General features: G+C 34.4%; 1 protein-coding gene across 4 annotated transcripts in view; it reads left to right on the top strand.

The window, feature by feature from the left end:
- NUP35 (nucleoporin 35) overlaps positions 1–9,584 on the top strand; it is a 36,426-nt gene extending 26,842 nt beyond the window's left edge. For all 4 annotated transcript variants that reach the window (XM_067741272.1, XM_067741273.1, XM_067741274.1 and 1 more), the window contains 5 exons: positions 2,996–3,137; positions 5,792–5,861; positions 6,620–6,748; positions 7,806–7,970; positions 8,934–9,584. In XM_067741272.1, the coding sequence (XP_067597373.1) occupies positions 2,996–3,137; positions 5,792–5,861; positions 6,620–6,748; positions 7,806–7,970; positions 8,934–9,011 (584 nt within the window). In that variant the 3' untranslated portion in view covers positions 9,012–9,584. The remainder of the gene's footprint in view (positions 1–2,995; positions 3,138–5,791; positions 5,862–6,619; positions 6,749–7,805; positions 7,971–8,933) is intronic.
- Positions 9,585–14,446: the final 4,862 nt, after the last annotated feature.

Here is a 14,446-nt window from a genome sequence, read left to right as displayed (position 1 = left end):
TGGTTGATTAGCAGACACTTGTCAAAGTGGGGTGGTTCATTTTAAATCAGCCTCATTTTAGAAATGTTTTGTACCTATTAAATGCATCCGTGGTGATGAGGAAAAGAAGAATTGCTAGGAAAAAGAAAAATTGCTAGATGTATTATAGCATGTATGCAGTTTGACATTCTTTTCAGTTATTTACTTCGTATTGTCTCTTTTAAGCATGAACTCAATTTTAAAATTAGATAAATCTGTAAGACTGAGCCATGTAATGTACTAGGATTCCATGTCCTTCTTGTACATCTTTTTGTTTTCTCTAGAGTTAATAACTGTTACATACTTTCTTTTGCTTGATTACTATTGTAAAAATATTTGAATATTTGTTTCTCATTGCTAAATTCTTTTTTACCTGGTTACTCAACAGCAGTCAGTTTTGAGCATCTTTATTTTCTAGTAGGGTCTAGGATAGTGTTCTGAATCAAATAGATTCTTTAATAAGCCTAGTAGATCTGAGGTGATCTGAAATGTATTTTTATTTTCCCTTAAGGAAAGGCTACATTAATGGGTTAAATTAGATTAATTCTGGTCTCTAAATTTGACTCCAGATGAAGTAAAGGGATTCAAGTTGTATGGCATAAAGAATTAAGAATTTTGAAATCCTTAGATGACCATATTTTTCCTCTTTAGTTAGAATCACATTGTTGCATTGTAGTTTTTACTTGATTGATGCCTTTGGCTTTTAATTCTGTTGAGGGTATAGTTTCGGTTTACTACTGTTCGGAGGCAAGAGAATGGACATCATTCCTGGAAGTCTTTTATTTTAGGTTTGACTGAATATATTTGTGCTGTTGATGCAAAAGAATAATTGTACCAAGTGCATCATTTATAGTATTGAAGTTATATATTGTTAAAACAGTTAACTTTTGTGAGTTCTTGTCTACCTAAAGTTTCATTTGATTCTTGGAGTAACATGTTAAGTCTTCTGTCACAGGTTAATTTATGGATATAGTAAAGGGAAACTAACATTTAGTAGAGTTAATGAGATATAATTGACATTGTGACATTGTGTAAGTTTAAAGTATACAGTGTGTTGATTTGATACACACTGTGGTCATTTTGATATTACAAAATGACCAGTGTCTTAGCTGACATTTTTCATCACTTCACTTAATTACCATTTCTTTTTTTGTGGTGAGAACCTTTAGATCTACTCTCTTAGCAGCTTTTAAGTATATAATACAGTATTATTAGAGGTAATCACCATGCTGTACTTTAGATCCCCAGAACTTATTCATCTTATGACTGGACGTTTGTACCCTTTGACCAACAACTCCCCATATCCCCCAGCCTCCGGCCCCTGGTAGCCACAAGTCTACTCCTTCTGTGAGTTCTGCCATTTTTACATTCCACATATAAGTGAGGTGATAGAGTATTTGTCTTTCTCTGTCTGACTTTTTTCACTTATCATCATGAACATCATGCCCTCAACATCCATCCATACTGTAGGAAATGGCAGGACTTCCTTCTTTTTCATGGCTGAATAACATTCCATTGTATATACGTGCCACATCTTCTTATCCATTCATCTATTAATGGACCTTTAGATTGTATCCATATCTTGGCTCTTGTGAATAGTGCTATATTGAATATGGGAGTGCAGATGTCTGAGATCCTGTTTTCATTTTCTTTGGATATATGCTCAGAAGTGGGATTGCTGGATCATATGGTAGCTCTGTTTTTAATGTTTTTGAGGAACCTCTATACTATTTTCCGTAGTGTGTGCAACAACTTTATTGTCCTGCCAACAGTGCACAAGGATTCCTTTTTCTCCAAATCCTCACCAACACTTATCTCTTTCTTTTTTTTTGATGATAGCTGTTGATGAGGTTATATCTCATTTTGGTTTTGATTTGCATTTTCCTGATGATTAGTGATATTGAGCACCTTTTTTTGGTACCTGTTGGCCATTTGTATGTCTTTGGAAAATGTGTATTTAGTTCCTCTGCCCAATTTTTAATTGGATTGATTTTTTGTTTGTTTTTTGCTATTGAATTGTATGAGTTTCTTATATATTTTGGATATTAACCCTTATGTATATACATGTTCCTTTTCACCTTTCTCTTTGTTATTATTTTTTTCCTGTAAGATTTTCTGTTTTCTAACATACTAGGTATTTACTTGTCTTTCTTCCACTAGAATTTAAGCTCTATTAGAGATTTTTCCCCCCTTTGGTCTAACTTGTTCATTACTGTATTTTTAATACCTAGAATAATGCTTGGTGTACATTTAAGTGCTGAAAAAATATTTCTTGTATGTGAATCATTATTACTACTCCAAAGATGAAATAGTCTCTGCTTCTCAGAAATGTGTGGTCTCAGTAGGACAGAGCCTCTGAGATAAAATGAACACAAAAAGTGTTTAGCTTGACATGTTGGACGTGAAGTACTCATTAATTGGTAATTATTGTTGAAGAATAAGAAAAGAAAGAACAGAATCAGACATTTCAGATAGAAATGACCTCAATAAAAGAAAATTGCGTTCACATCTTAGGAACTAGGGTAGATACTGTTTAGGGGTACATTGAAAAAATAAGGTTGGAACTATATTGTGGAGAACAACCAAGACATTTGGATTTTGTTTTGTGTGTAATGAGGAGTTACTGAATCTTTTTAAGGCAGAGGTGTCATAATGAAAGTGGTAGGTTTGGAATATGAAGTCCTTGAGGTTGACTGGAGATCCTTCTGCTGTAAGTTTAACTGGAAATTAATAAAACATTTAGCAAATTTATAATAAATAATAAAACATTTGCAAAATGATAAATTATGCTCAAATTTTAATGACTTCCTCTCAAATTGTGTGGTAGTATATAATTATCATTTGATTATAGTGTGTATTTTGAATTATTTATGGAATTGCCAACTTTTAATGTACTTTCCCATTTAAAACTAAAGCTTTGATATTTTAAATCAAGATGTTTATATTGGTAACTAACTTACTAAATATACTAATATAGGGCAGAGTGTGTTTAGTCCAGCAAACATTGGTCAACCACGAAAGACAACATTATCTCCTGCCCAGTTGGATCCTTTTTATACTCAAGGAGATTCTTTGACATCTGAAGATCACTTTGATGACACTTGGGTGACTGTGTTCGGGTAAGGTTTCTAGATTATTTACTTAAAAAAAAAAAGCTCTCACATTTTCTAATGAGTATTATCAAACATAAAAAAACTAAAACAGTGGCACAGCAAACACCCATATGTACCGACCACCTAGATTCTGCAGTTGTTAACAGCTACATTTGTTTTATCTACTATTAATTCATCTTTTTTGTTGTTGGTATATTTCAGAGTAAGTTGCAGACATCAGTACATACCACCTTGACATTTCAGCATGTATTTAAGTAATGTTTGATTTTTGTATTTTAAGTAATGTTTTAAGTAAGGTTTAAGTAATGTTTGATTTTTAATAGTTTTTCCATCATTTATCTGTGTGCCTCTTCTCAGATTATCTTCTCTTGAGCACATTTGCTGGATATTGGAAGAGGGTTGGTTGTCCCTTTAGACTTAGGAAGCTCCTTTCTCTCTTTGTTGTGACTGTGTCTATGCTTATATTGGACTTAACCAGTTTTGAACTAACAGATTGAATTTCATTTGTATATATATGCATACTATTTCACAGGGTTGATACTTTCTAGCTACAGAATATTGAATATTAATAGAAATTGTGCATGACAGTCCTAGTTGAATGGAGTTTTAGATCTAATAAAGTACTTTAAAGCGTCTTAGAGATCATATTGCATCATTTACATATGAAAAACCTGAGATATAGACAGATTAAGTGATTTACTCAGAGGCTTACATCTAGTTATTAGTAAAGCTTCATCGAAAACCCAGGTCTTTTATTTTCAGGCTGTGATTGTTTATACTGTACTACATAAGGTTGGTTTCTGAAAGTGTGATGTCATACTGTTACTGGACCTTACTATATTTAGTTTTGGGGTTTAAAAAAATATAAAAACGTGTGAGCTCCTTGAAGGAAGAACAATGCCCAGTAAATAAATATTAGTGGACTTTATATATTCAATTTATTTAAAATTCAGAAGAATGTGTAAGAATATGGTGAAAAGTTTTCCTTCCCACTTTTTCCCCCAGATAGTTTTTCTCCCTTGTAAGGCAGTAATTGCCACCTGTTTTTTGTGTAACTTTTCAGAGAGATTCTTTGTTACTGATTCTGTTTAGGTAGTAAGCAGGGTCATTGCTTTCCCTTGTTCTCCAGAAAGGGCACGCTCAGCCATATGTCCATAGCAGTTGGGCTGACTGCTGCTGCTTCTTTTTTTTTCTTCCCTTTTATGTGTTTAAATTTTTGTATTCTCTTGTGAAGTAAGTGGCTGTATGTTTTTGAATGTGTCTGTCCACTCTCAAGTGTTTTTCAGGTTCAGTAGTAATGGTGTCATTTTTAAGATTCCTCAGTAATTAGATAAATTACTTGAAGTACTTCTGTTAGCCCTTCATTTTTAAGATGTACACTTTCCCAGCTATTTATTTTCTGTTGGTTTTATGTTTCAGTAACCCTGCATATAAGTTTAATTGCAAGCACAGAAACATTTTCTTCTAAGGGATAAAATATTTTATTTTGATTATTTATAGGGAAGTACATCTAAAATACATTATATATCTTCTTCCTTTGATAATTTAACTTTTTCCTGCTGATTCAGGGTCATCATGAAATACCATTTATTGTTGTAGGGTGATTCTGTGACAGGATATTCTGCTGCTTCTACTCAGAGTGGTCCTAGACTCTTGGAATTATGTTTTATTTCTCAAGTGCCTGCATCACTTGCAACCATTATTTCTCCCTTTCGTTTTAATTTTTTTTTAGTTCTGCTTGCAGGCATCCTGACTCATTTGTTGTTTTCTTTGGGATTAGAAATCTTATATCCAAATTTACGTAACATAAAATAAATTTCCAGTCCTGAATGCAGTGAGTATTTTAGTCACATAGATTTTAACGTGTGGAGTTTCTCATTTATTTTTGTGACTTACATTTTTTCCTTTAGGTTCTAATCCAAGCTCCAGATAACTGAAGTTACTGGTTAAGGAAACTCCAGATTTTCAAGCTGAAAATAGCTTTATTATTTGGACTATAAAAGTTATATCTCATTGTAATATTCAAAGCATACAGAACTTTATAAAGAAGAAAGTAAAAATCACTTAAAATTTTCCCATACAGAGATATGGCTATTAAAATTTTGGTAACAGTCCTTTTAATTGATTGTTTACCATTGATATTGGTTCGGACTGTATTTTTGTTTCAGGAATACATTTCTGAATTTTCAGGTAGTGCTCAATATATATTGATATGATTCTATATAATTTAAAGTTCTTTCCCCTTTAATAACCATAGTAGTATATTGCAACATTTCCCTTTCTCTCTCTCTCTCTCTCATGGATGTGCACACACACACACACACACACACACCCACACACCCATGTAAAATAAGTTATTTACAGAACTGTAACTTCATAGTACTTTTCTAAGGATTATGATAATGACAGTGAGAGTAGAAGGTGGAATTTGGGGCTGGAGAAAAGTGGCTGAGTCAAAATTAATTTTAACATAATTTGCTTTTGGGTGATGGGCAAATGAATAGATTTAGCTAATATAGGGGAAAATAGGATGTTCAGGGTCTCTTATTAATGTACTAGACAGTTAGGGGGAGTTTATTGTGAAACACTTGTAAGGTAATTTGCATTTGTATTATCGAAGTTGACTGTTCAGACAACTTTTTGTCCCCCCCCAACCCCAGGTTTCCTCAAGCATCTGCTTCCTATATATTATTACAATTTGCACAGTATGGAAATATCTTAAAACATGTGGTAAGTCTTAATTCTTTTCATTTCAAGATTTAAGCTGAGGAAAGATAACCTGTGAATTGAGGGAAAACTTTGCTGCTGAATGTTGTCTGTTTTTTTCCAAACTTGAAAATTTTTCTTTTTTTTAAAGTTTTCATAGGATGTATCTATCTATTGGAGTTTGGAAGGCTGGTAGTTGCATAGTATTTGATAAAAAGGGATAAAGAGAGAAGATAAGCAAGAGAGTGAGAGTTTCAGGTTTCCCCCTTTTAAAAATAGTTCACAGTCTCTTAAAAAAGATCATGCCAAGTTTTCCAATTTGAGCTTGTTTTATTGGGGATAAAGGAAAAGGGAGATGTTTCTAACTTAGAGTTCTTAGAGCTTTTTTAGCTTGCCAGTTATAAATAACAAATCTTTTTTCTATTACTAGAAATTGACTTAACTCCTATGCAAAATCAGATTGATGAATACAGTTTTTAAAAAATTTCATAGCAAGTGTTGATAAGACCTTTTTATAAGAAACATTATCTTTTGAGAATTACTTTGCTTTCAGAGAATATTTGTCACATATTCTTTATATAAGAGATTTGAGAACTATTGAAATGTATTGAAATAGTTTAATAGGATTTTTGTTGAATCCTAGTATACAGCTTTTTACAGGGCATCAAATAAAAAGTGGAAGCAGATTTATTTCATATGTTTCTGTTTTCTAATAGAACTCATTAAGTTTAAATTTTGTATACTTTGTATTTTAATTTAAGAGAAAACTTCATTTTTTGCAGATGTCTAACACAGGAAATTGGATGCATATTCGTTATCAATCTAAACTGCAGGCCCGGAAAGCTTTAAGCAAAGATGGGAGAATTTTTGGAGAGTCCATCATGATTGGTGTAAAACCATGTATAGATAAAGTAAGTTATTGCTGGTGTAAGGAAAGCAGTTTAATTTATATGTAGTGCACAAGTCTAAGTACTAACATTGGTGGTTATGGCACTTTGCTTCACTGTGCCTCTTATTTTATAAAATGTGATGGATGATGTTACAGCACTCTTTTATGGTAAGTCAAAGATACTTAGTCACAAGACTTTAGAGGTAATACACGCCAACCCCTTCACTCTACAAATAAAGAGGCCAAGGAGACTTAGGTAACTTACCCAGAGTTGTTAAGGTGAAGCCTACATTCTAGGTCTTTTAACTTTTAACCCATTCCCTTTTTTGTGCAAAGCAACTTCAAATTCTTTACCTCAAAGGAGTGGTGCTATTTCAGAATGAAATATTTCATAAGAATGGTAACTGAGGGTTAACTTCTAAAGGCTGAAGCTTTTTATTAGTCATTTCTACTTTAAAATATTTAAATATTATTATATATTTGTATACTGATAAAATAATCCTGGGCACAATTTAAACTTTGTGGTTTGTAAAATCATGATCATTCTTTAAGTAAATATATGTGAACTTCTGCTACCTACCAGGCACTGTGCTTGGGACTTACGTATACACACTAGTGCACGAAGCAGACATGGCTCCTGTTATCATAATCTAGGATCACTGAGTAGTTGTGTAATTATTACGTTGTACTGTAGCAGGTGTTTGCAGAGGCTAGAGGAAAATTTGGGGTTACTGGATACTAAAAAGCACTGGACTTTGATGCCCCACACCCCTCAGTTTCCCTAAGAATTCTTTTTTTCTTACTGATTTTCCGTAGTGTTTGTTAGGAGATTCTTACTCTTAGAGTCTATAGTTTTCTTGAGGATATTTGAGGTCATTCAAGTGAGATTTCTGGTTGAGCATTAGATCTCATATGCTAGCTGAGAAGCACATATTGTTTTCTCAACCCTAAAGTTATTTGAAAGTTTAATTAGATTAAATAAAGTACGCTACTTTTAATGAAGTTTTCTTTGTAAGTAGGACATAATAGTGGATGATATGTATTATGTTAATAAACAGAGAAGTTCTTTATTTTTCTAGAGCGTTATGGAAAACAGTGACAGGTGTGCTTTATCATCTCCATCTGTTGCCTTTACACCACCAATCAAAACCTTAGGTACACCAACCCAACCTGGAAGTACTTCTAGAATTTCTACCATGAGACCTCTTGCTACAGCATACAAAGCTTCTACTAGTGACTATCAGGTATTTTAAAGATTGGATAAAAGAATATACTTTAAGGGCTGCAGTACTTAGCATGTTTAACTTTTTCATTGGATTGATTTGTATGCCATTAAATATTTCCTACTGAAGTTGATTGGCTTGATGAAACCTATAAACTTTGCATTTTTAAATTTCCTATTTTAAAAATTAGAATTTTAGCCAGTTGGAAATTTATCTTGAGTTTTTAAAAAAATTCTTTGCCAGTTTAAAAAACATTTTGAGAGTTAATTAGTTTAGTTTTTTCTAAGGTATGTTGCATACGTAAAAAGTTTCTCTTGTGGACGTCTCTGGCATGAGGGAATGTTAAATCCCTGTTAAATTGATAACTAAATTTGATGGTGTTGCAAATGAAGAACCTCAGATTGGAAGTAGCTTTGGTTATCAAAAGAAAACATTGACCAGTCCCCATTTCAAAACTTCTTATTTCAAAAAAGTTTAAAGGAAAAGTTCATTATATTCATTGAAGAATGCTAGAAGTATTATGACTGTCATTCAGCATGCTATTGTTGCCTACTTAATTAGCCAGTAGTTCTGAACTTGCCTAGCTGCAGACACAGGTCCTGAGATAGCAAATAAAACACTTTAGTAGGGCAGTTTGACTTCCCTTGAAATTTGGGGATCATTCTAGAACTGGTTTAATTTTTCCCTTTAGTTTTTTTTAAACTAGTATTTTAAAGTCCTTATCTCTTTTAGCTTTTGTGGTGTTTGTTCAGTTTACTAATTTAAGGAGCAGATGTAATTTGCCTTGCCAAAGGAATACAATTTTGTTATTCTTAAAAGCATAAGGATGTTCCAAGCAAGCCTATATTTTAATTTTTAAATATATAATTTATTGTTGCAAATCCACTTTAGTGTTTGGCACTTTTAAATTAGCCATTAACTGAAGAATTGACTATGATACTAAAGAAACCATAATCTTACAATTGTGTGTGTTTTTTTTAATAGGTTATTTCTGACAGACAAACGCCAAAAAAAGATGAAAGTCTTGTATCCAAAGCAATGGAATACATGTTTGGCTGGTAATACAGTAAGAGCTAAGAACTCAACTACAAAGGAGAAGGTTGCCACAATAAAACAGACTTAGCAGGGTACTGCTGGGTTTCCTTCGGTTAGTTATATAACCACTCTTGACTATCGAATAGCTGTCTCATACTTCCTTTAGAAGCCTTTTTCTTAAAGGATACAGCATATTTGTAGCTCGCACTTTAAACGATGCTTGAGATACATTTTAAAGAAACAAAAAATCCCTGTATATAAGATTTTGTGCTTTCTGTGATAGTGCATGCTTAAGTGCAAAACACTCATTGATTATTGTAAGTTATGTAATTGAGTTTGTAGTGAGGCTTTGTAGTCTTCATGAGTTGGTGAGGTGAATTTCATGACGGGTAACTGTACAGCTGATTCTAACAAGACACAAAGATTATAATTAATTTGAATTATGGTCTTTTAATTTAGATGGTATTTAATATTTTAATTATCCTTGTTTATATTTGTCCTGTCATGAATTGTCATCTTTCAGTCTTGTAAAACCAACACAGCCTTTTAAAAAACCTACCGAAGTTTCTTGATAATAAACTTGTCGATTATATGTATTGAGCAGTTTTTGAAAGGGTGATTTATTAATTAGTACAAGAAGTTTGAAGTCTTCGCAGAAATAGAGAAAATATGTAATGAACCTCCATCCACCTGTAATCCAGCTTTAATAACCATATAACCATCACTATTTTCTTAATTTCTAATATCCAGTCCTTTTAAAAATTTCCCAATTGTTTCCAAAATTTGTTAAATTTTATGTTTGGTTTGTGTGAGTCTCTGTCGAGACTAGGTCTACACAGTGTATTTGGTTTTGTCTTTGGAGTGTCTTGAAGTTTAAATTAGAGTTCCCCTACTTTTCCCCACCGTTCAGTACACCATGATTTGTTGAAGGAACCATGTGAGTTGCCTACAGAGTGCACCACAGACTGAATTTGATCTAAACAAGAATAGCGTTCTTGTTTAACTAGTTCTGTCATTTGTCCCATATCCTAGAAGTTATATCTAGAGAAGGTTAATTAGATTCTGCAATCTCATTTTTTTGAGCAAGAATACTTGATAGTAGTATGGTGTACTTTATGTCAAATGATGAGGCATTTAGTTCTGGTTGTCCCACTTTTAATGGTCCTCAGGTTGTTCATTGGGCATGTGGGCAAAAGCCAAACACCATCATTGGAAAGTTCCCCATAAACTTTTTACATAATGTATTTAAAAGCATGCATTAATGATACTTGCCTGAATCAGTTATTTCATTAAGATTTGCAAAATGAGGACTTTCCAAACCTATCATTCCTGTTGCATTTATTAGTTGGAATTCTTTCATATAGAAGAAACTTGTCGCATCCATCCATTAGGGCTATTTGGTTATCATGGAATACATTCATACCAGGATAGCAGGATAAATATTTAATTCGTTTCCTTTATCAGCTTTCAGAGTTATTTTTGGTGCCCTGGCGACCTCCACTGCTGTCCTGAGTTAAAATTTTTTTTCCTTTGGTATCACTATGCACTTAATGGCTTTTTTTTTTTCTTTTTTAAATTCACTGTTTCAGTCACTTGCAGTCATCACTCTTTTATTCAAATTATCCTCCTTGGCCAGTGAGAACCTCATCAAGCTGGCACTTGTATGAAAAGGAGGTTTTAATTGACATGATATTTCACCATAATACATGTATCTAGGTAATCTGCATCTTTCTTTATCTTTAATACATATCTATAAAGAATAAAGTAACACATTGTATAGAAGGTTTTGATATCCTTTTTAAATCACAGCAAACTACCATTGAAGACTTGTTTAGTTCTCTGAGATGAAGTGAAACTAAGGAATGTACTGGCATGGATGAAAATCCATTTATCATTACATTTATAGAGTATTTTTCATCTGAAACTTTTAAAGTCTTTTCCACCTTAAAATAGGAGTATATTTTTTATCCTGTTTCTTTACATACAGAACTCAGTTATTCAAGGTAGATCTGGATAGTTTTCCTATTAAACTGTTGGATTTGTATTTGAGTTATACACATTTTTGTAAAAGGGCTGTGGGTTTTATTTTTGAGAGGGCATTTTATTTCCGTAAACCTCTGTGGAGCATGAAGTTTGCTTTCTGGCTAAAAATATTTGTTTGCTATGTTTGGGTTCGTTATTTTTACCCAGTATTGTATCTTACCTGTCTTTGTATCCATCACATCCTTTATTTAAAAAGAGCCAGGAAATACATAAATATATCAAACTAACACTTTGTATACCTCAGACTTATACAATGTTATATGTCAGTTGTATCTCAACTTAAAAAATACAATAAAACCAACAAAAATACAAAACAAAAGTAAAAGCCAGGAAAATCTGAGGAAATAAACTGCCACATTTTCCAGTACTATACAAAAACAGTAGAATCTGTGAAACTGGAAAAGTTACCTTGAAACAAGCCTCATTTTAAAGTTCAGAAAAGCTGATTTCACACAAAAATAAGTAACATAAAACTGTAGTCATGGGACTTCCCTGTGGTGGCACAGTGGTTAGGAATCTGCCTGCCAGTGCAGGGGACACGGGTTTGAGCCCTGGTCTGGGAGGATCCCACGTGCCGCAGAGCAGCTAAGCCCATGTGCCACAACTACTGAGCCTGTGCTCTAGAGCCTGTGAGCCACAACTACTGAGACCACATGCCACAACTACTGAAGCCCACGTGCCTAGAGCCTGTGCTCCGCAACAAGAGAAGCCACCGCAATGAGAAGCCCGTGCACTGCAACCAAGAGTAGCCCCCGCTCGCCACAACTAGAGAAAGCCCGCGTGCAGCAACAAAGACCAAATGCAGCCAAAACTAACTAACTAAAAAAAACAAAAAAAAGTATAGTCATGCAAAGTTGTTAAAAAAAAAAATAAAGAGGATAACGAACAAAATTTCCCATAGACATTGAAAGCACACCAGAAAGGCATGCACATAAAATAGATCAAAATTATGACCTGTTATTTAAAAATAGGTTCTAAGATGTTTTAGAAATGCTGCAAAATATGAAAGGATACTAAAAATCAGAATTTGAAGAACTTGGGAAAATACTAGAAATAAAGGAAAAAAATTTAGAAATGAAGACTAAACAAGAATACACACAAAAGTAGATGAACAACAGATAATGCCTTATGGAAATACAGTGCAAAAAAGGATGATGGCTTTAGAAATCAGAAAGAAAAGGTATAGAAAGGATTTATAGAAAAGTGACATTTTAGAGATTAAAAAAATATAGTGAACAAAACTGTATGAAGAATACTTTGCTGAAAAAGAATATTTGGAGCTATATACTGGAAGAACATCTTGTCTACTAAGAATATTTTCCCAGATATAAACTGGGTTTGGCTATCTAGACGAAAACAGTGACTTAGAAAAGCAAGACTTAAATACAGTACTGTGCCAGGAGAAAATGATACATTTAAGATATTTGCAGGAAAAAAATGTGAGCAGATTTTATATCTAAGAAAACTGATCTTTTAAAAAATTGAGGTAGCAGTGGTTTATAATCTGTTTTTTGTGTACAACATTGTAACTTGACTTCTGTATACACTACAGCATGCTCACCACCAAAAGTCTAGTTTCCATGCAATTGACCCCATTTACACATTTCCCCTTCCCCCACCCCCCTTTCCCCTGTGGTAACCACCAGTCTGTTCTCTGCATCTACATGTTTTTTTTTTTTTTTTTTGTGGTACGTGGGCCTCTCACTGTTGTGGCCTCTCCCGTTGCGGAGCACAGGCTCCGGACACACAGGCTCAGCGGCCATGGCTCATGGGCCCAGCCGCTCCGCGGCATGTGGGATCTTCCCGGACCGGGGCACGAACCCGTGTCCCCTGCATCAGCATGTGGACTCTCAACCACTGCGCCACCGGGGAAGCCCTACATGTATGTTTTTGATGAAACTGATTTTTAAGTAAAAGTCATTGCTCAGACAGTATCAGTATGCAAGAATTCAGGAAGTTTCCTTTGAGCGCTTCCTGAGAAGTGGACTAGAGAATGTGCTCAGACAAGCTAAATAACTAGGAAGATGTTGACATAAAGTCTGCGGTGAGCATTAATTTTGACATCACATCACTAGACCAAAGTGCTGACCAGGTTTATTGCTTGAAGCTCAGCCCATTGGGTGGATTTTCCCCTCATCACTGTCATTCAAGTCCACTCTGAATCTAATATGGCAGCAGTCAGGTTTTGGCTTACAGCAACATATCAAGCCGATCTGTCTGAATCAAGCCTGGATTTTTTTCTCCTGTCAGCTGATGGTAGTGAACTCAAGTCATAGATTGTGAGTTGAGGGAGAGGTGTTCAGTGTCTTGGAGGTAAGTGACATGGGCTTCTGGGTCACCTTGTCATGAAACTTGGAGCCTGTGGACCTCATTGTGCCCCAATCTGAATGTGCCATAGGTTACTGTTACGCTGGCCCGGTCTCAGGGCTTTGTGGATCTGACAGTACCGAGCTTATGAGGGACAGCTCTGGTCATGTATTTAATATGCTCTGATGTAATTGATGATTAGGTGTTAAGTCACTTGTCCCAGTGCCCTCTCTCACTCTGGGCTCCACTAGAATCTTCTAAGTAATCTGAGAAATGGTTTGAAGCACTTTCTCATTGATATTGGGTTGTCTCCAAAATCCAGAAGCTTACCAAAAAGAGATTTACCAAGTGCTGTGTCTCTTTTTTAACGGTAGGAGGAGCAAGGTGCAACAATTTATCCTTTAGGAAGAGGTGTCTTAGTGTGCCCCAGACCACTGGACTCATAACTTCACCAATGTGGTAAACCTGAATTTTTGTGGTTTACCTTCTACCCTCTGGCATACATGTACCTTACCAGAATGTCCAGAGTATTTCCCACTTATTTCTTGCAGGTTCAATGAACATGATGCCATCAATGTAGTGGATCAGCACAATGTTCAAATGATCAAGAGTTCTCTGACTATATATTGTGACTGGCCTACTGTGAGAGACATGGGCTAAGTTTCTGTCACCTGGCTTCCTTATGACCCCACTTTTAACAGGAACCATGAGAACATTTTGATTCATCATGTCAACTAAGACCCTGAATTTAACAGCCCTTGGAAATATCACTGTATTCCTCTTCTTCAGTGCACTCTGAAAAATGAGGAAGACTTGCTGTGGCATTGAAAATTACTTCCTCAGTTGGAGGTGGGAGAAACTAAAATACTTTCTGTATCTTATTGAGTTTTCCTTCTTCTCAGTGTCTTTCCTTTAAGTCTTTATTTCTTGTATTTATTCAGTCTTGTGTGCCTTCTGGTTTAGTCTTCATTTTGAAATGATTTTGCCTTTGGTTTTTGATTCTTTTCTGAATTCTGTACATCATTTTTAGGTTTCTAATTCTGATTTATGTTGTTATTTCATGCTTGTATCATTTTATTGATGTCTTTTAGCTCAGTTTGAAACAAGTTTAT

The sequence above is a fragment of the Pseudorca crassidens genome, chromosome 6 (assembly GCF_039906515.1).
Source record: "Pseudorca crassidens isolate mPseCra1 chromosome 6, mPseCra1.hap1, whole genome shotgun sequence".
In the NCBI taxonomy this organism is placed as follows: domain Eukaryota; kingdom Metazoa; phylum Chordata; class Mammalia; order Artiodactyla; family Delphinidae; genus Pseudorca; species Pseudorca crassidens.
Note: the sequence above shows the minus strand (reverse complement) of the source record. Positions and strands in the feature narration are given on the sequence as shown.